The 22,520-nt window shown below is 41.6% G+C and overlaps 1 protein-coding gene across 1 annotated transcript in view; it reads right to left on the minus strand.

The window, feature by feature from the left end:
• The window catches only part of itfg1 (integrin alpha FG-GAP repeat containing 1), a 127,398-nt gene that overhangs the window by 33,389 nt on the left and 71,489 nt on the right, over window positions 1-22,520 (minus strand). The window contains exons 11-12 of the mRNA XM_070916967.1: window positions 15,858-16,008; window positions 14,941-15,049 (exon numbers count right to left, since the gene is read on the minus strand). Of these exons, the coding sequence (XP_070773068.1) occupies window positions 14,941-15,049; window positions 15,858-16,008 (260 nt within the window). The remainder of the gene's footprint in view (window positions 1-14,940; window positions 15,050-15,857; window positions 16,009-22,520) is intronic.

A 22,520-nucleotide genomic window follows, 5' to 3' on the forward strand; every position in this document is an offset into this window, starting at 1 on the left:
TGTTCTCCATTCATTCAATTTAGACCCACTGGCACCGACAGTGTTGTCTGAGGCACTTCTGGATGTTCTGAAATGCTTCCGTTTCTACAAATGTGTCACAAGTTCACAACATCTCTATGACGCTTGTGTCGATACACCACCCACTTGTGAAGCAGGGGAGTCATTCACGTTGTGCACTTGTGAAGGATTTTCTACAACAATCAATCTCCAGTTTCACTATGAGCTTTCAACTTAAACTTCACAATGGGCAAAGAATTCATTTTTCGGATTTTGAATGGCAAAGTCGGCCTGTCCATTGGTCGGTCCTTCACTTATAATATCTTCTAAATATCTCAACAACTATTGGATGAAAAGATGAATCCCACTGACTTTGGTGATCATCTGACTTTCTCTTTAGTGCCACCATGATGTTTACGTTTATAGTGGCAATGGATGGATTGCCATACCTGCAAAACGAATTGCATTCCCATCAGCCTTTGTGTTTAGTGCTAATTAGTAGATGTTAGCATGCTAACGCACTAAACAGAGATGGTGAATTAATGGATTATCCAGACAAAGTGGATTCATTATACCAATGTTGTATGAAATGCAATAGTGGTCCGGAGTTGAGGACCGCATTGCACCATTTTCTTGTACTCTGATCCCACAATGTGGTAACACTTTTGCCATCACTTTGTGTGAATAAACAAGAGGATTTTTTTTCTTTCAAAGCTTTGATTTAAAAAGAAATGGTGAACGTGTGGCAAAGGCAAATCTGCTGCTTTGAAGTTCACAAGCTTATTAAGTGTATGCCTGAAGCGGAATTCAGATGGAGCGCCCATCAAAGACAAACATGGTTCCTTGACCCTAACTGACCACACTGCATATCAGCTGCTGCTTAACATCCTTGTAAAATGGGTTTCAGTTAGAAAATTCTATGTAATTTTATTAGGAAAAACACTTTAATCTCCTATAAAAGGCACTTGTTTTGCTGTCATTTACCATTGCTTGTCAAAGCATATTTAGTAATCCCATGGGTATGCTAGAAAATGGTCAGTGGCTGTTTGCAACACGAGGGCTGAAAAATGTTTTCAAGTCAAGGATATCAAAACAGGCTGCAGGGACCACACACCATTCATCATTTAGTGAGACAGAATGAAATTTCAATCAAGGTTCGTACAGCTTTTTAAGAGTAAAATTCAAGCACTTTCAAGGTACCCTAATAAAAAATGTCCAGACTCTCAAAGCCTTAATCTACTCATTTAAATTGTTACTATAAATACAATTATGAAGAATAAAGTTTACAGAATTGGCTGTTTCTGGCTATTCTAGTTCCCTAGAAGTTGAGTAAAGTTGACTGAAACTAAAAAACCATGAGGTTATTTGGCTCTGAAAGGATCAAAGTCTTTTAGGACGACCAATGGAAGGCCTAGTGCACCAAAGTGGTCAGAAACAGCCCTGCATGTAATTACACTGCTCAGCACCACATCAACACATCACAGGCTTTGGACCAAAGTCATCTATGAAGGACGTCGATGATCAATAAATCATAGGGATCAGATTATTCATTGCTTGTTTGAATTTCATGTTGTTTGGGGTCAGGCCACAAGCAACACTGTCACTGACACTGCAAATCAATAACGCAGAGGGATTAGATTCGTTTGTTTGAAGTCCGTCTCATTTTGGATTATCTGGAAAGAGAACACAGGACATAAGACAAAGACTGTAGCAGGACTCAAAGCCACAACACCACCAGCTCACAGCACAGAACCCAAACGCAACAATCTCATCGCTTCAGAGCCACGTTTAGTGTATTGTGTTCTTTACAATTCATTTTGCAGCAGAGTAAATATTCTCACACATTAGAGCGTAACCGTTTTACTTCAGCAGTTTTCTCTCTTCATGCGTGTGTGATTAACAGGTCAGTTAAGAAACCTGAAGTGTGTAAACACGCACTTCCCAGAGGAGCCTCTGCATCTCTACTACAACACAAACTTTGAACTCGTTAGTGTTAATCTGGCAGCAAACTTAATTAAAACACATCGTAAGAGTAAGACTGATGTGAAATGTATCCTCAAATTACGAAAACACCATGGAAAAGAGAAAGACGTTGGCGCATGAAAGGACCCAGAGGAACAAACAATGTCACGCAGCTTGAATGCAAATAGACTGCACGTCACAAATTGATTGTCAGGATTCTCTGTTAGGGGAAACAAGTGAGACGAGGTGTTTACTGTCAATTTAAATGGACACATTCTGAGAAAAATGGCAATCTGTGTTTTTGGTGATAGAAAACAAAACGTCAAGATTTTAGTGACATTTTAATTTCCAGTGTAGATGTAATAAAGCTAAATCACACTTGGCACCCCATGGAAATAACACTGTCAGAACGCCCTTGCTTCACGCCAAACTCTTTTTCTCCTTTTTAATTCCTGTCAAACATGAAAACCCCCCCAATAAAGTCCAAATCAAAACCAAAAAGGAGACATTTTCAGTCTTTACACATCCACTGAAAATTCTTGAATGTAAGGTCCGTGTGGCAATGGAAACATTAGTGAATGTAACCGGTGAGAGGGGACACACAAGCTACATTAAGCATTTCATGAATTCACGGATGCATAAAGAGAGAAAGAGAGAGAAAAAGATAGACATAAACTAACAACTAGACATAAAGGAGTCCTTCACAACTCAATGGGCACGCCGTCTCTCCAGGAAGTAGATGAGTCTGTGTCAGGGTGGGGATTTTAGTGTGTAGGTGAGTCTGTCACTACACTTATGAGAGAGAGAGGAAGCTCAAATCTAGTGTTTCTTCTGTGAAGCAGCTTTGTTCTCCATACTTCAATCCTTGAATGACACGTAACAAGTACATAACATAACACACACACAGACACACACACACACACACACACACACACACACACACACACACACACACACACACAGAGTACAGCCCATCCAGCCTCTTTGAGACTGAGCTAGCCTATTTTCTAGTGTAATATTAAGACTGATGGCAGCTCCTTCGCAGGACTAACCTAATCAAGTGGAGGATGAACTGGTCTGTGTACTCGGTGTGGGTCTGTGTGTGTGTGTGTGTGTTTGTGTTTTCATCATTGTGACAATGAGGCAGCCGGTGAGCAGCGTTTCATGAACAGTGTGTACAAATGTGCGTGCGTGCTTTTTTGGTTCGGCCCAGTGTGGTTGCTGAAAAATCCAAGTCTCAAGTCTCCATGAACAAAATAGTGTGACTGTGTGTGTGAAATGGAGAAAAATAGGGATAGCTTGTTTATGTCCACATGAATATATAATATAAATGTACACACAATGTTAATAAAGGCAGTTTTTCAGGCCTCCAGCGGGATCAGGAAGTTTATATTTTGTATTAGCAATTAGGGCCTTGATTTACTTTGAAAATATAGTTATATATAAAGTGGATACTAAAATCATTAATATTTAACATTCAGTTTAGGGGTAGAACTAGAGTTCTACTTAGTTTGAAGCCAGAAATAAAGTTATTCTTTACATCGACGGGTGAAAAAAAACACACCCCTTCCGGCACAGAGTAGATAATTATATATAGTACATCCAGTGATTTATAAGCATATGTAAGGATATTTGGACTGTGTCGTACCTTTTCACAAGCACAACATTTGAACTGGGCAAATTGGGCCAGTTCCCATGGGAATCCAGCTGTGCGGTTCTCAAACATTGCTGAATACACAGACAGAGTGCTGGTCTCCTGCGAAGAAACTAACTTCCCCTAAGAAGGGATCAACTGGCCTGTGTGAGATACGCTTAACTAGAGCATCCAAACTAGCTGCTTAGTTTTTCTAATCCAGCACTTGTTTTCCACAAGCTAATGACCAAGATGTCCCTGCGATGCCTCAGCACCTTGTCCTGTGGCAATTAAATCAGATGTGGTCAGGGCTGTGGATTTTAATAATGTGGTGGATTGCTTCTGGCCAGGACGACATGTCTGGTTTGAGGAAACACAGCTCACTGCGTGGGTTTGTGGCTAGCAAAAGTCAAGATAAGCAAAAGTCAGGTTCTATGACCCGACGTGCTTTGAAGATCAATATGTGAGGCATTGTCGAGCTTCAGTGACAGCTTGACGACAGCTGCCAGTTAGCCACAATTCAGATTTGCTGCTGATGGCTTTGGATGAACATGCATCACTTTGTAATATACAGTAGTCTGCCATTATTGAGGTCGGGGGGGCCTCTGTGCTCTTAATCCGTGCTGCCAGTTTGTGGTCTGGGACACTAGAAATCAGGTCATTTCTCACCACTGAGAAACTAACTCATTGGTGTTGTGTGCTTTAGTGTTATTACTGCTACTAGATGCCAGTTGTGTTATATAAAAGTTTCAAACGTGGGGACAAGAGTGCCCTATAACTTTACTTCTCCAAACTAATCTACGCTTGTGTGTCCTCGACTGGATGATGAGAATTAAGACTTGCTATCTCTTACATTCTGTACAACAATACCTTCCCGTTAAAGCCCGCCAGGTTTGAGATTAATTTACTGACATCTGAGGCGTTGACATTAAATACTAATGAGCAGCTAGCTGTAATTTCAAGCATTTATTCACATGCACAGACAATAATTTCATCTGACTTTCTAATGACTATCTGGCAAAAGTTTGAAATCTTGCAGTAAATGAAACCTGACTAAGGTTTAAGATTCCATCAGCTCGGTCGCAGACAATTGACTTTTTGAATTGTTGCCAGAAAAATAATTACTATAGTGTTATCAAGTATTCAAAGGCAAATTTAAAATGCTATCCTGAATTTAAAATACCATCTACCTACTGACCTATTCTACTATATGTGAACAAATAGGGAGAGAACGGAATCAACAACATCTTTGCTCAGCTTTTTCTCATCATTCTAATCTTATGTAGATTATTTCCTTTAAAAAAAGTAGGAACTGTACGAACCCTTCTTAACTACTGCTATGACTAAATGTATTCTTGTATGGCACACTCCAAATCATGCAGCAGCAAACATTTCACACACAGATAACTAATCTGAACACTTATTTGACGTTCTTCTTATGCTTGCTATAAACATTGCACCATGAAACCTTTATAGTGTGCAACAGATAGATATGGTCTTTGAGTGCATTTTCACCAACCAGAAAAGAAACACAGCAATATGGTCCTCACAGTGCAGAGAGGTAGTTTCATGGGAAATTCATTTCTGCAACTGCAAACACAAACACAAAATTTCTGCTCATGCTTTCTCTCATAAGTTAATGTTTCTGCTTTTGTAGATGGGATGCTGACATTAGATTCTCAGCACTGCATTGCTTTGTTATATTCATGCATCCCACAGTCTTATTGTACTAGCCACCTAGCTGTTAGTAAACCAGATGAATGGTCTTTGTTAACCTCGACTTCAGAGCCCTACACCATTCAACACACGTCTGGTGTGTGCCAGAGAGATTGCACTTATCTGGTTGGAACGTCACCTGTAATTGTAGCATCATTGAAACTCTATAAAAAGAAACTACAGGGAGCCATGGTAACCACATTGCACACGTCACAGTGCAGTCCTGAGCCGTTTGGGTCAGCTCACGTCACATGCGTCCACAAACAGACACACGCATAAAGAGCAAAATGCGATGAGCAGACGTTGACGGGTGAACATGACATGCTGTGTCAGCGCTAGTGGCTACAAGTGCGAGTCAACGAGAGCCAAGCAGACACACACACACACACGCACACGCACACGCACACGCACACGCTGACACACAAACACAACAATCTGACAGCTGAGCGGCATTTGCTGCGAGATGCTCATCACTTCTCATTGTCCTCATGCTGCTTTTGCTGACTGCAGGGCTGCTTACAGACATGCATAGGCACCCCCCAACACACACACACACACACACACACACACACACACACACACACACACACACACACACACACACACACACACACAGTGACTGACAGGGAGCTGACATCTGGTCTTAAGCAATAGCAACTCCAGAAAAGACCACCTGCTCATGGCTTATAAATCCATGTTACAAGGATGAGATGCACAGCATTGTTACATATGGAATGTACTACACGTGTGTGTGCGAATGTGTACAGAGATTCTGCTTATCTGTCTGTTATATATAAGCCTATGTAGCATTAAACATTTGTATTTTATTACAAAAGCTCTGCAGTAAAAAATGACCCTATCTGCCCCCATTAGACATCCTTTAATGGCTATTGTCTTGTCTGGTCGAAGTGTAAGTAAGACACTGCACCGCTGTGGGGATTCAAATCCCAGAGGGAGCCTTCCCCCACTCGGTGTTCACTTTGGGTAACATCATTATAATGTTGTTGTATGCTCACTGTCCCCGAACAGATGGGAGAGTTTCACTTTCGGATGAACGCTACAAATGCAATGTGACCACCACGTTAATTAGCCAAATCAACTAGAATAAAGTTTAGCATCCACACAGAGGCTAGCTGTCTAGAGAGAACACGTTCTCTTCATCCAAACTGGTTTTGGTTGGCAACCCATAAAAATTACAGCAAAGAATCAGCTGTAAGGTACTTGCAGACTACATGCACAACAGAGCGCCACAGGAAATCATTCCTGCCTGTGGCCATCAAACTGCTCATCTCCTCTCTCCGAGTGTCTGACACAAACAGACTGATTCTGGACTAATTTCCCTTCCGATCAGCAACTACTACCTCATTATTTATTCTATATTTACATTTATACTTGAACTGTTACTGGCTTAAAATTACAATAATCTGTGCAATAATTCACCAGTGCAATACATATATATATACATACATACACATCGTTATTGTATATATTTTTATTTTTCACTTAAATACTGAAAATGTATATATTTTCTATTTGTTTTATATCTTATATTTTTACATACAGTGCATCCGGAAAGTATTCACGGCGCTTCACTTTTTCCACATTTTGTTATGTTACACCCTTATTCCAAAATGGATTAAATTAATTTTTTTCCTCAAAATTCTACACACAACACCCCATAATGACAATGTGAAAAAAGTTTTTTTGAAATTTTTGCAAATTTATTAAAAATAAAAAACTAAGAAATCACATGTACATAAGTATTCACAGCCTTTGCCATGAAGCTCAAAATTGAGCTCAGGTGCATCCTGTTTCCACTGATCATCCTTGAGATGTTTCTGCAGCTTAATTGGAGTCCACCTGTGGTAAATTCAGATGATTGGACATGATTTGGAAAGGCACACACCTGTCTATATAAGGTCCCACAGTTGACAGTGCATGTCAGAGCACAAACCAAGCATGAAGTCAAAGGAATTGTCTGTAGACCTCCGAGACAGGATTGTCTCGAGGCACAAATCTGGGGAAGGTTACAGAAAAATTTCTGCTGCTTTGAAGGTCCCAATGAGCACAGTGGCCTCCATCATCCGTAAGTGGAAGAAGTTCGGAACCACCAGGACTCTTCCTAGAGCTGGCTGGCCATCTAAACTGAGTAATCGGGGGAGAAGGGCCTTAGTCAGGGAGGTGACCAAGAACCCGATGGTCACTCTGTCAGAGCTCCAGAGTTCCTCTGTGGAGAGAGGAGAACCTTCCAGAAGGACAACCATCTCTGCAGCAATCCACCAATCAGGCCTGTATGGTAGAGTGGCCAGACGGAAGCCACTCCTTAGTAAAAGGCACATAGCAGCCCGCCTGGAGTTTGCCAAAAGGCACCTGAAGGACTCTCAGACCATGAGAAACAAAATTCTCTGGTCTGATGAGACAAAGATTGAACTCTTTGGTGTGAATGCCAGGCGTCACGTTTGGAGGAAACCAGGCACCGCTCATCACCAGGCCAATACCATCCCTACAGTGAAGCATGGTGGTGGCAGCATCATGCTGTGGGGATGTTTTTCAGCGGCAGGAACTGGGAGACTAGTCAGGATAGAGGGAAAGATGAATGCAGCAAAGTACAGAGACATCCTGGATGAAAACCTGCTCCAGAGCGCTCTTGACCTCAGACTGGGGCGACGGTTTATCTTTCAGCAGGACAACGACCCTAAGCACACAGCCAAGATATCAAAGGAGTGGCTTCAGGACAACTCTGTGAATGTCCTTGAGTGGCCCAGCCAGAGCCCAGACTTGAATCCGATTGACCATCTCTGGAGAGATCTGAAAATGGCTGTGCACCGACGCTTCCCATCCAACCTGATGGAGCTTGAGAGGTGCTGCAAAGAGGAATGGGTGAAACTGCCCAAAGATAGGTGTGCCAAGCTTGTGGCATCATATTCAAAAAGACTTGAGGCTGTAATTGCTGCCAAAGGTGCATCAACAAAGTATTGAGCAAAGGCTGTGAATATTTCTCAGGTTTTTTATTTTTAATAAATTTGCAAAAATCTCAAAAAAACTTTTTTCACGTTGTCATTATGGGGTGTTGTGTGTAGAATTTTGAGGAAAAAAATGAATTTAATCCATTTTGGTATAAGGCTGCAACATAACAAAATGTGGAAAAAGTGAAGCGCTGTGAATACTTTCCGGATGCACTGTACGTCTCATTTCTAGCTCTATGCTACTTCTTCTCTTCTTGAATGGGAGCACCTGTAACGTGTCAAATTTCCCCCCAGGGATCAATTAAGTATTTCTGATTCTGAGACTGAAACAGGCAGTGCCACCTCTTTTTTGTTATATATTTGTCTCGTAATGCATTGGCCAAACAACAGACCAAAACACAGTGGAAGTTGGTCGGCATCCGATATAGGCATGACACCACCAAGTCCAAAGTTTCCGTACTGAGAAGTGACAAAAGATCAAATGTGAAAATTGCACATCAAATATAATGTATACAAAAGCAAAGAGCGTAATCTGAATCCAAATTATCCAAGACTCAAAAAGACCCTTCTTTTTTTCTTCTTTTTATCTCTAAATGATTAAAAAAAACAAAAAAACAATTTTCCACAGCTGTAAAACACAACTGACAGCACTGGGTCATGGGGGGAAATGTTCCCCAGCCTCAGCCTCGCAAACCCAGCCCACAAACATCCACTCTGCTTATTGTAGCCTTGTAAGGCCCAGTGGGACTTTGCTTGGGTAAGGAGCGTAGAAAAAGGCCACAGAGCAAAATGTATATGCAGGTGATTGGATTAGCCTTCAGAGTCATAAATAAATCAAATAAAATGCCTAAGTCGAAATTAAAATTGTTGTTTTCATCTTCTAAATCACTAACTATAATTTGCTAATTGGTCCGTCTTACCGCTACCCCAATTCTCAGTGGAAGTTGTCCACACTAATAAAATTGAACTTGATAAAACTTGAAATTGATCAAGGCTGGCTTCTCTGAGGCTATATCACAGCGGCCTCCCCGCTGCTGCTGTTCAAGTTTCCACCTTATTTACACTGAAAAGAATAGAGGATGAATAATGGAGTTCTATTATCGAAAATCTACCAGCCATTGATTGATTTTTCTTTTTCTTTGGTCAGGGTCTGCAATAGCTGATATGGTGAAGAGTAACAAGGTGCCTGGGTTGATGTATTCCTACTATTTGGCTTTTGGGCAAGAGGGATAAGAAGATCCTATACTGAGACAAGAAGTATGAATGACTGCTCCCTGTAGGTAATGAAATAACATGTAGTTTACTGTGTTGTATGTAGTCACATTTGCAGGCAGAGCCATTATGACTTCAACTGTCAACATAAGCTGGTGCAGGATGCTATTTTGACAAACATGGGAGCAGGCACTCCCACTCAGCTGTCTTTGTGTGTCGCAGCAGACACTGAAAAACCAATCTGAATATACAGCCTCCAGTTAAATCCTCCACCGGACAACAGAGCCGCACTGAAAGAATTCATGTAAATCTCCTCGTTGTCATTTGAACGGAATGAAAAGGAGGGAATTAAAAAAAAACCCAGCTCTGACTGACAGACGGAGAGAGGCGGAGAGGAAGCAGGAAGACAGGAAACGAGACCTTTGCCGAAGAGAAACAAGAGAGGAGCGAAGGCAGGGGTGAGGGCAGGAGGAGAGGTGAGAGCAAGATAAAAACAGACACTGGAGAGGGTTAGAGGGGAGGAAATGAAAGAGGCAGGGATGAGATAAGATGGGAGAGCAAGAGAGGAGAAGAGAGGAGAGGAGAGGAGAGGAGAGGAGAGCAGAAAATGTGGAAAGAAGAGAGCTGCATTTGGCAAATGAGGAGGAGAGATGAAAAAGGGAGGTGAGGAGTGGAGAGGGGAGAAGGGACAGAGAAAAGCTCCCAGATGTTTCTCAATGCAGCTAATCTGCATCCTAATAAGTGAGCAGGAAACTAATCAACTCATATAGTTCTGCCTGTCAGTCTCTCTCTTCATCTCTCCCCCCACACTCACGGACATCCACACACAAACACTCATCACTTCGAGATGCTCATGCGGAGGTACCCCCTCCCTCTCTCTCCTCCCCATCACCCATCATTTTATCCTTCTTTCTAATTTTGGAGTTTGATTTCTCCCATCTCCTCCCTCCTCAGCAGTAATCATCCACCCATCTGTCCACCCTGCAACCACTTTGTGCTTCATTGTCTCTTCCAGCTTAAAGGGGAACCGCTTTGTGTAAGACTTAGTAGTCATGCATGTGCTTACTATGTCCCTCGAAATGTACAACTCCCTTCAAACAGACCTGTGGAAAACCTACCCAAACCTGGTGTGCAAGAAGGAATTCAATGACTCAATCCTAATCCTCACACCCGAAATAGACCTGAAGATAATTAGAACTGATCCAAAACGTGGCCGACCCGAATACACCATAAAGGAGAGTGAACATCGGCAGGGGTGATTAATGATTAATGATCAATTAATGACCAGCCGCGTTAAAAAGAGTAGCAATACTTACAGTTAATACAGTTAACACTCTCACAGCTGATAGTGAGTCTCCCAGGACACACTTGGGTATTAGACATAATGACAGACCCATGATCAGGAGGAATACAGCAGGATATTTCAGTGCAGTGGTGAGTGGTGGATCAACCCACTGACCCAAGGACTGACATTGCATCCATCCCTAGAGTCATGCCACTAAAAATATTATGCACTCAAACAATTGCATATGGTCAATAAGTTAAATAAAACAAAAGGCAACATGTCAGTAATGCTCCATCGTCATTACAAAAACGAGAGACTATCTAATCTGCAACATTAAGTCCGAATGTCAGTGATTAGCACACCTGAGCCCATGCAAAATTTGCAATAAGTATTCGGCAAGAAAACACCCACAGGGGCTGAAACTGAACTACAACTAAACCACATTCAACCAACCACTTTTGAGAAGAACCTTCCTTGAGTGTCAAAATGTATATCTGTATATATATCATTTTTTTCTACAGAGCGGCATCCTACCTGCCAAGTCTTCCATCGGTCTGCAGCTACATTCAAAAAACCTCTAGCCTGCAACTAAATAATACATGCTCCTATGGCAACAGAGGTAAGGGTCTTGATGGAATGCGCTAGTGGGTGAAGTATTGCATGTCGGGCGCACGGTGGGAGAAGATGTCAGACCAGCACAGGTTCAGGTCATCTCAGTGTGAAAAGCCCAGCGAGAGTCCAGGACTCTGGCAGGCAGAGAGGCAAGGCTGCTGTCTTAGGCCAACCTGTGATGGGTTTAGCCCGGGAAGTCTTGTGTGCATCATGGGATCTTACCTTTCACTCACAAACTGCACGTAAATGCACGCACACACACACACACACACACACACACAAACACACACCGAGCCCGACACAAAGTCAATCCTTCAGCGGGTGTTGTTCAATAATGCTCAGGGGAGGGTTGAGGGATGTCATCTTGAGAAAATAGGATTCCATCTTACAGAATGGAGGACTGGATCAGGCTGTCTACAAAAACACATCACTGGCTGACATAATATGTCAAGTCTGAATATGAAGTTCACACTCTCAGTCTCACTTATTACAGTGTAATGCTATCAGCTATGCTATCAGAGACGCCTGAAAAGAATGGTAAATAAACAATTTAGCCTCAGGGGGGTTTAACGGGAGGTGCGAGGCTATTAAGCTGCATTTGAGCTCCCGTTCACAGGGGAGAGGAATGAAATGTCGACAGGGTGTAACACTTGACAGATACATTTTTATTTCGGTTGCTTGTTGTTTGCTCGCTAGTCTGTAGTCAGCTGGATGTAGAGAATGCAACACTGAACATGTATGAAATATTTACAACAAAAGAAATGTAATAACTGAAGTCAAATAAAGAGGAGGAGTGGGAGGGCTGACAGTGTTTGCATCAACGGGGGAGGAAAACAGCCATTTTGGTGTGGGTGTTTCTGTGTGTGTTTTGTTTGATGTGCTGCAATGAGACAAGACATGGATAACAGAAAGAGCGGCAGTATTTAGAGAGGGGGCACAAACGGAATTCATGTAACAGCAGGAGGAAGGGGGGGGGGGGTTAAGTCAAGGTCACGCACAAACTGTACATGGTGTACACACAGAGGCTGTCAGGCTGACTGAAAATACATACCATCATTTTGTCATATAAAATATCATATAATATATTTTTGGCATTTTACAACATTTTCTCCCAGATGTAGTCGTTACTAATTCCCAGTTTGCACCACAGTGCTTGTTGGTGTTGAGCCCACTGTGCCTGGAGAGAATCTAGACAATGCAATGAACCTCATCCCAAAGCAACCAAATTCAGTTGCAACAACAACATGTATGAGAGTCCATTTAAAGACACTCTACAAGATGGGCTGTATTTGGAATATGGATTATATAGTCTGGGGATAAAGGATATGAGGAAGAATTCTAATTGTGATCTAATCAGTCAATAACTAAGACCACCTGTGATGGTGTGCAGGACCTTTAATGGCCTTGAATCTCTGTGAATTCAGCCTGATTCAGGTCTGGCCAATCACAACCGTTTATCTAAGATGGGGCGAGTTTAAGCGCCATTGAGGCAATAACCAAGATGGCTGCTGCTGATGTGGAACGTTCTGAATCAGCTTTTGCGTCAGTATTAAACGAACTGGACAGTAGTTCAGGTTACGTACGTATGGGAAGTGTTGGCTTCTAAATCGTGTCGTAATACACGTTGTGTATTATGTTGAACTAGAAGCCTGGATGATGATGAGGACTGGATGATGGAACTAGCCACCACCACTATGTCACACGATTCGTGGCTCTGATTGGTTGTAGCGTCATTTTGGTCTGCACCCGCTGATAACGCCCCAAAAATGAACTGAGAGGTTCTAGACTAATTTGCAATTTCCATCCATCCATCCATCCATGTATATCTACTGTACCAATCTTCTTTGCCAATTTGACATTAATTAAAATTTTGCTAAATACCAAATATGACTTCACTATACTGTTGGATTTCTGTCATTTTGTTTTATATTATGAATCAATTCTCATTACTGTGAGCCGGAGGCACTGTGACTACTATTTGAGTGTAGGCTTGGGATGTCTTTATTCTTAGTCTACTGTTTAACAGTGTCATGTCTGCATTATTTCAGAGAGCCTGATATTTATTTAATGAATGCAGAGCATCAATACTATACAATGTATTTCAGGCAGTAAGTATAAGCCAAGTCAAATCTGTGTATATATGTAATACTTAGCAAAGAATATTGCACATACCGTAATTAGGCGTACCGGTGTGTGTTTACAAGGGCAGAGGGCATGGTGATGATTTATGTGTGTGTTTCTTGTGTGTGTGAGCAGTTGTAGCTCCTCCCTTCCAAAAAAGACAAAACAACAACTGTTTGCCAACTGTGCTGAAACAGAAAGGGACGAACAACGCTCTTTTTCCCACTAATGAGCAGAGCAGAGTGACAGATTAAACTGTGCATAGGGCCACCCTAGAGTGGAACTATTTTTGCTTTCCTCAAATGTCACTTGGTACTAACGCTGTACCAACATTTTGACTTCAAAAGAATGCGTCTTGATTTTAACTCAAACGCTGTTACAATAAAAAAAAAAGAAATAAAATCTATTAACTGAGAGAAAAAAAACAGCGAGCCAAAAATACAAAAACTATTTCTGAGCATCGCAGATTTTGAAGCTACAGTTGCTTCTAGTCAGACATCATTTGTGAATACCAGGTTTAAAGCGTGACTGAAATGCAGCATATTGTGCCATTTCTTAAGAATTATGAACATTTAGTCGTCTCCGTTGCACAGACAGAATAAAGGTTTTTTTTTTTTTCTGGCATTTCTGACACCTTCATCAGGCAGTCAAAGTTGGAAAGTTACATGAGTAGAAAGGGAGGGGGCTGACATGTAATAAAGGTGCCAGTCTGGCTTAAAATCCAGGATTTCATGGCTTTGGTTTTCAACCAAAATTTTATCACTTTACAATAATAATGTGAAACATAAGGAACCACACATAATCCATAAAATCTCATAGTATCTGCCTCTTAATGGAAACTTCTAGTACAATATGTGGGAATTTTAGTGTGCCCTTTCCAACAAGTAAAACATGATCACTTTCGAGTTGTAGCCCATTATTCTGCTTCCACTCACTTATAGTATGTCTTTGTTGCAAGTAACATACAAGCTTATGGTGGAGAACCAGGAAAAGGGGACTGAGACAGTATTTAAAATAACCTTTAAGGAGAAGGTGCACCAGCAGTTCTTTGTGGGGGACAGTGGCCATTTTAATTTAGGTTGAAATAGAACAAAATGCTCAGACAAGATCCCCTTTTCACCACTAACTGAGTAGCTTGAGTCTAAAAATCTATATAATATGACAGATAATAGTCGTGACCATCTGGTTTCTAGATGTGGGAAAATAGTTGCTCATGTTTAATGGTTCTAATTCGTCTAGGAGGGGCTGTTATAGTAGAAATATCCAATTTTCAGTTGAATTTCTAGTATGTCTATGTAATTTGGAGGGCATTTCTTGGGAAAAAAAGAGGAAGACAGGAAACCTTTCTTTTTCGTCATGCGGCCCCTCCAATGAAATGGTTTAGGTGTGTAGGGGGGTGAAAGGGACAGAGCACACTGTGCATATCAGTCACTTACCCATTACTTTAACGAAGTAGGCATCAGCTTCAAAATTGTTCTTCAAAGCATGGATGATCAAGTCTTTTTTGCCCTCTGCCTGGCTTAGAACCAGCATGTCTAATATACCCTGCAAATGAAGACAGGCACATAGATAAGGCACAATGGGAGCATGATGTGTGTGTCTTCTGATGTACGTTTTTATCCCTCTAACATACTGGGTGACTGATCCAGCATTATCTTATCATTATTATCTTATTATTCCCCTATTTCTCTTTCTCTTTTTTAACATTCTCTCTCAAGTGAGCAAAAGAGCAGGAGACGGAAAGAGAGAGCTGAATTTGACTGGCCACATTAGCAGTAATAATTAATTCTGACAAGACAAGCACATACAGTAGATTGCAATACAGCTACTGTACTATATGCAGTCGCTCACTCTGGGTGTGTGTGGGAGTGTGTGTAGGGCTCTGTGATCAGCGCCTATAAAAAGCCTGTACTGCAAAGATTGAGTAAAGCAGGCTTGCACACAGGCTCCTGTGTGCGCTTTAAACGACATTACTGGTTATGAACAAGCACTAAACTGAAGACGACATTGTCCTGTCCTCAGTCCAATTCTGGAACATTACTTCTGAGCATCAAAGGAAAGCCATAAACTTAAATCATTTTGTTGACGTCAGTGTCGAAAAAGGCTTTACACATAATCCACTTTTCTGCATTAGAGAAATCAAATATTCTTGTGTGCTCTGTGAGATTTATTCATTTTTCTTCTCCATTTAGCATCAAGTTCTTTAATACCGCAGAAAAGCGAATGTCATTCTAGTGGCTTATCTAACTATCTGAAATCCGTGTCGCTGTGGAGAGATGGAAGGAGAAAGAATGACAGAAAGGCAAGCTGTATGTATGACCAAAACGACATTTGCTCAACACAAACTACTCACGTCCTCATAGATGTCAAAGAATGTCGCCATGACGGCATTTTGTATGGCTCCCAAATCTGATTGGTCCCAGTGGATGTGGAACATTCTTCCTACACTGTGGCAATCTGGGTTGTTACAGGGCACATTCTCCAATAGGAAGGCCTGCTGACCACTGGAGGCAGAGAGAGAAGGAGAGAAGGAGGGAGAGGCATGTTATCATTTGCATCTAACACGGTGACACTGAAGCATCTTGATAGCTCATGTCACCAGCTGATCAGTCTGAATCATACCAGCTGACCAATCACATTTAAACACAGGAATGAGGTAATGGCAATTCACTCTCTGCTGACTCTTCATGTGCCATGTCCGATGCTGACCCTGGGCAGCTGTTAGTTGACTGCCTAACTGTCAATCATGTATATTACATTTGTCAGGGTTTTGTGCAAAAGGCAGCACTGACACAGCTTTTCTCAACATTCAGTGACCAGTGATTTAAGAGTGTACATAGTGACTCTCTCCGGATTGCTTTCTAGCTTTAACAGAGACTTGGTTATGATCACAAATTAAAATTCTGCAACATGTTACGTTTTAGGGTGGATTTTCTCTTTTCAAAATAAGAGCATCAGTGTCTAAGAGAATGTGAGCTGCCTCAGGCTGGAGCCCCAAGCACCTGTGATAGTACAACATCCACAGGCACTGCTCTCTTGCTCTGCTGCACACATGTTTACCCCCAATTAGGGAAAAGAAATTACCTTGCTGCTCATATAGTAGAACACACAATCTTGCATGCACACACTTTTAACAAGACATGCAAAATAGGTACTTCTTTTCTACTATCAATCCTTTCCTGCTTGATTGGATATATAGCAAACTTTGCATTGCTGTGGCCACACCCTGTATTTGGCTTCTTTTTGCAGATGTGGACAAGCGGCGGGCATGGACTCAATGTCATTTTTTTTCTCCACCTCTCTACCGGTACTTTGTGTGCTCAGTCTTTGTCTCCACCTCCCTTTGATTCTCTGGGGAGATTGAATCCCCCTCCTTCTCTTTCTATGTGTCTTTCTGTCTTTGGAGTCGGCACTCTGTACCTGTTCTTAGATCTCGGTGGGAGTGGGGACCGGAAAAAAAAAGGCTCTGGTCTAAAAATAGACTAATCGTGAAAGCCCTCCCTCTCTCAGGATTTTAGATGACTCCCCCCCCACCCATCCACCCAACTCTTGGGAGTGGAGGTATAGGCAGACTACAAGCTAAGCGCCTGATGGGACATCTGTCATCTAGGATGCTTTAAAATCTTGAAAGACTGTGTGAGGCAGTGTTTGAAAAACCTAAAATGTGCCTTACTTGCAGCAAAATATTCACCTGTCACAATGTCAGAAATGGTGGGACATTAAAAAGAAATGCATTGCATTGCATAGAGAGAGCTCCTTGATGAAATGTTGATCGATTGATTGTTGTCATCTGTATGACGTTGTCATCCATTTTGAAACTGTGTTGACTTTGCTTTGTGAGAAGACACAAATGCCACATTGAAGAGAATTCAAATTGAAGTGATGTATGATACACAGCGCGATAGAGACGGAGAGACAGATAAATGTGTTTTCTTGTCTTTACATGTCCCTGCCCAACAATGTGACAGCACAAGCTTATCTTATCATTGAGTCTTACACAAAAGGAGATAGAGAGAAAAACAGAAAAATTCAGCAAACTGGGATGGAGATGCCAATATTGACAAGTCTTTAGTAGTTTATCAAGCATGGGCTCTGTGTGCTCAGTACACTGACTATGGCAGATATCAGGGTGGTAAATGCTGATATTAGACAACAGCTGGCTCAGTAAGCCTCTCCAGCGACTCTTAGTCTGGTGTTAGGAAAAATGGTTGCTAAGTGAACAAGCAGCAACAACGAGCCAGTTAGCTTGCTTTGTTGTTATTGTATTGTATCATTGTAGTTTTTTCTTAAAGTATCTAATAGCTGCTTTAATTGCTAAGTATACAAGCCCTGGTAATCAGCAGCAGGCACAGTTCATCAGTTCAACTGAGTTTTGGCAGTGCTGAATGCTGAATGTTTGTTTGTGAGACCTTGTACTTCAGTGCATGAACACTGGGTTCTCATCAAAAACAGTTTTATTCAAATGATGATGCATGGAAGTAGGAACGCTACATGAAGTAGGCAAAGTTCAACCAAACTTCTAAAATATGACACACGTTTTTAGACTTGCTTGAAATGAAAAAATTGTATTTTAGCATTTTAATAAATACAGTATAAACAGGAATTGAAATTCAAATGATGAAATAAGCATGACATTACTGGACTGCTCTGACCAAAACTGGATGTAAAACATCTTTCTACCAGCCAGTATGCCTCTCCCACATATAGTAGAAGTATTTCAAGCCTCAAATGATTTTTCCCTTCACTTTTTTAATTTTATGGCAACATTTCAAGTGTTTCCTTAAATTTTGCCTGACACACTGAACTGGCATTGCAATATAAGGAGTAAATGCACTCTGCAATATTATGGTTATTGTACGGTTAGGTAAGGAGTTACAAATGCTCATTTATCAGGTAAGGTCTGGATTCAGCTGCCAATATGACAAGCATCTGTATTTAAACCCCTGCAAAGTACAGTACAGTGCAGGAATTCAATTAATTTCTAAAGCGGACACACAATGCTTCGGGCACACAGATTAAAATAGTGTCAGTCCAGATGACAATTTTCTCTGCAGACGTGCTGGTGTTTCAGGATGTCTGCGTCTTTATGTGTGCCGGGAGGAGGTGAGGGGAGGGGCTGGGGGCTCGTGTTGGATTAACTGACTTCGGCTGCGATTATACGTATACTATGGGTCATTCTGTGTAATCCATCAATACTGCATATGCACTAGACCCTTCCTCCCTTCTCATTAGGCCCGAAGTTAACACCACAGAATGTGGCCGGTTGTCACTAAGGACCTGCCACTGCAGCACCTATTGGTCGAGACACACTGCTAATGGTGAGCACTGATTGGCTCACTGGCAGATAATCAGGCCTCCAGCTGAAGGGAATTGTTGCAATTTTTCAGGGAAAAGCATAGGTGTGTGTGTGAGTGTGTGTGTGTGCGGAAATGCAGCCATTTCAAAGTTTGAACTTTAGGAGGCATTTGATCGTTATTCACCAATGTGTGTGTGTCCTTTCTGAGATTTTTGTACTTCAAAAGATCCTCTCTCTCTAGCACTGCAGGGGTGGTGATGGTGGAGATGAACTCAAGGTCATGAGATGGGTCATACACACACACACAAACACACACACACCTACAGATGAATCAAAAACAACTTTCCTCCTCACATCTGTTAGTGTTGTGTTGACTAACGCACGCACACACACACACACACACACACACACACACACACACACACACACACACACACACATCTATATCAACAACTATATCTAAGCATCATTAATAGAGTTGTCCTGAGTCGATCAAGATCAGCATCGCGGCAGATCCGGGCCTATCTTAATCTGTTATCGACTCTTTTATCTCTCCTCTCTCTTTCTTATTAGCATGAACAAAACATTGAGGTAACAACTTCTCATTTTTAGCAGAAGCAAAGCGGCCGATTTGCTAATTCCCGTCAGTAGCCTGATGACCAGAATAAAACTGGGCTGGGCTCTCTGCTCGTGGGCGTCTATACTCGGCCAAAGATCATTTGAGAGGGAAGATACTCCACTCTGTACTGAGTCAATCGCCAGTGTTTTTCCAACAAGAGCAAAAGAGCGACGCGCCTTCTCTCAAGCTGATAGCGTCACGTGAATTTCAGGAGCCACACTTTCAGTTAAACTTTTATTCATATCATATCAATAATTTAAGATTATCTACTTAATAGTTAGCAGACGACAGCTGTTATTTGCTACATCTGCTGCTGCTATGTAGGCCTATATATGCATTTCTTTTGGGTTGAATTAAGTTCTATATTGTCTCATTTTCAGGTTCCACTTCCTGTTTAGCTGGACAATTAGCCTGCTGGTCAATGAAGTCCAAGCTCCTCATTTTGAGATGTTAAAGGCACGGTAGAAAGTTTAACGCAACACAATACATTTTCACTTTGTTAATTTTTCAATTGTATACTGATAGTTGAATTTATTTTTTTTTTTTAATTGGATTAATAATACAACGAAAAACCAAACACTTGACTAAAATGTAAAAAGTAACAGAAATGTGCAGTTTGCAGCCTGTGTCTGCACTAATGTCAGCATGTGTGTGTGTGTCTGGGGACTTCGATTATTGTATGAACCCTGTGTCAGCACTGATGTGTGTGTGTGTGTGTGTGTGTCTGTGCCTGGGGAGAGTCTCTCACTGTTCCTAGCTCTACCCGCCTCCCCTCTAATTGGCCTCTGGAGGGGCAGTCGGCTGGCAGGAGGCTGACCAGCAGATCACGACGACGATGACGATCCTTCTCTCCCTCCACCTCAAACGCTCCGAGAGACCACTGTTACCTGTCCACCTTTACCGTCCCCCCATCTGTCCATCTCTCTACTCATCTCTTTCAAGCTGAGAGGCTATACCAGCCCGGCCGCCTCCTCCTAGATGTCCCTCCTTTCCTTTTCTTTCTCATTTCTACTCATCAGTTCTCCCCCTCCACCTCCATCCACCCATCCATCTGCCTTTGTTCCACATTTTCACCTTTTTGCCCACCAATCACAACACCAAGGACTCTGTTAAAATGCCTTCTATACGCGTCTTATATTTGCAGTGTGGCGTAGGTGCATGTGATAATGCCCTTTCAGTTTTGATGATGGAAGCAACATAGATTCCTCTCTTTTTTTCTCTTGACAATATGGCCGACTGTTCCTCTGTTAACTCTCACCCCTATTCTCCTTCTCACGATCACAAAGTCTCTGTCTCTTGATGTCTCTCAGGTTAGTCAGGCTTTAGTCATGCAATGTTTATTTAATTTATTAAATAAGGATTTTTCAGTCAAAAGACAATAAAAACTCAAATGTCTGGTTTGATTTGATTCATTGTTTCCTCATATTCATAATATCATCAGAAAACGATTTTCTAATGTTTTCAGACTACATAAAGTTTTGAAGTCTGTTCTACTGGCTTTGTGCAAAGAGATCCTGCCTCATGACAATAGGTTATGATTTCTTGTTTTATAGTCTCTTTGTAAGACTCTAGTCAGTATGGTAATGGTATTTCTTATCAGTAATGCCAGTTTAAAATCACTGCAATCCACTACAATTACAATTTTCACTCTCTCCGTTTTCATTTTTCATCACGAGGAGCTTTCATCTCCGTCAGTGCTATTTTCCTTTACTTTTGTGGTAAAAGTGCAGCACATATACACAGAAAGTTACCAGCAGGTTTCAGAAAAGAAACACTTCACATCCACGGTGTTGGATTTAGTTAGCAGTGACAACATTTTAAAGCGAAAAACAAGAGAGAGAGGAGGGTGTTTTGGATTATAGCATAAATTAGCATAAATTAGCACTAGAAACGTATATGTTGAGGAATGTTAATACGAAATAGTGGGCTCCTCCTTGATCTACTGTGGCTTGGACTGAACCTCATTTGAACGTTGCTTTGGACAAAAGCGTCAGGAATTTCTTCAGCAATTTCATGGTGCACGCCTGTGAGTTGTGAGCATGTCAAGTGACGAGAGATATTACCCCCCCCCCCCCCCCCCCCACAGACTGTTTACTGTGATATTTTAGGGGCCTAAACACTACATTGTATTTCACAAACAACAAACCAGAAAACAAACATCCTGTTTTTTCTTATTTCGCATTGTGGTAATCATCTTGTGACTCTATAGATCTATCTTGTGAAGCCTTGTGAGGCTCCCGACCACAGGTTGGGAACCCCTGTATTACATGACTATGTTCCATAACAAAATGGTAATGGGTATTAGGACAACTACTTGCCCAAACAACGAGTTTAAAATTTCTAAAAAGGAGAGCTTTCATTTATCTCACTGGATCTAATTTTGCGGTTGGCTTTGAGACGACACATTAAGAACATAAAGCCTGTGTTACAAACTGGAGGAGTCAATGTTGGATCAATTGATTTTAGAGCTTGACTTATATTTGGGATGAAAAAGTCAGGACATCTCAGCCTCTGCTCCTTCAATTATGACCATTCTTTTTAAAATCTGCAACTCTGCCACATTAAAAGAAATGAAATACTAAATCACTCTTTTAACAGTTCAAATAGGACCTTTTAATTAGATTATTACAGTTATTGTTAAGTGTTTTTCAGATGTTTTAAGGACTTGAACATACCCTGTCAACACGCACACACACACTACGGTAAACCCCAGTTGGAATGACTCAGATGTCACAAGTCACCAAACTATTAATAGATTGACAGAGAGAGAGAGTGAGAGAGAGAGTGAGGTGGACGAAAGGTGAGTGAAGGGAAGGAGTGGGCAGGTCCACGAAGATGAAGTGACAGCGATATGTTGTCAAGGCCCAGAGACGCTGTGGTTTCTCTTTCTGCTAGCCACTGTGGTGATGAACACAGGCGATGACTCACGGCGACACACAATCAAAGTCAAAGTACATCCTTTGGTAGTGTCACTCCTCTACATGGTCCGCCTGCCGTCACTCACTCTTTCAACCTGTCCGTCTCTCTCCCTGGCTGTTCCCTCGCCTCTCACTCTGCTGTGTTACAAAGTCAGCTTTTGTTTTTGAGTCCGTCCTTATTTG

The sequence above is a fragment of the Enoplosus armatus genome, chromosome 1 (assembly GCF_043641665.1).
Source record: "Enoplosus armatus isolate fEnoArm2 chromosome 1, fEnoArm2.hap1, whole genome shotgun sequence".
Classification (NCBI taxonomy): Eukaryota; Metazoa; Chordata; class Actinopteri; order Centrarchiformes; family Enoplosidae; genus Enoplosus; species Enoplosus armatus.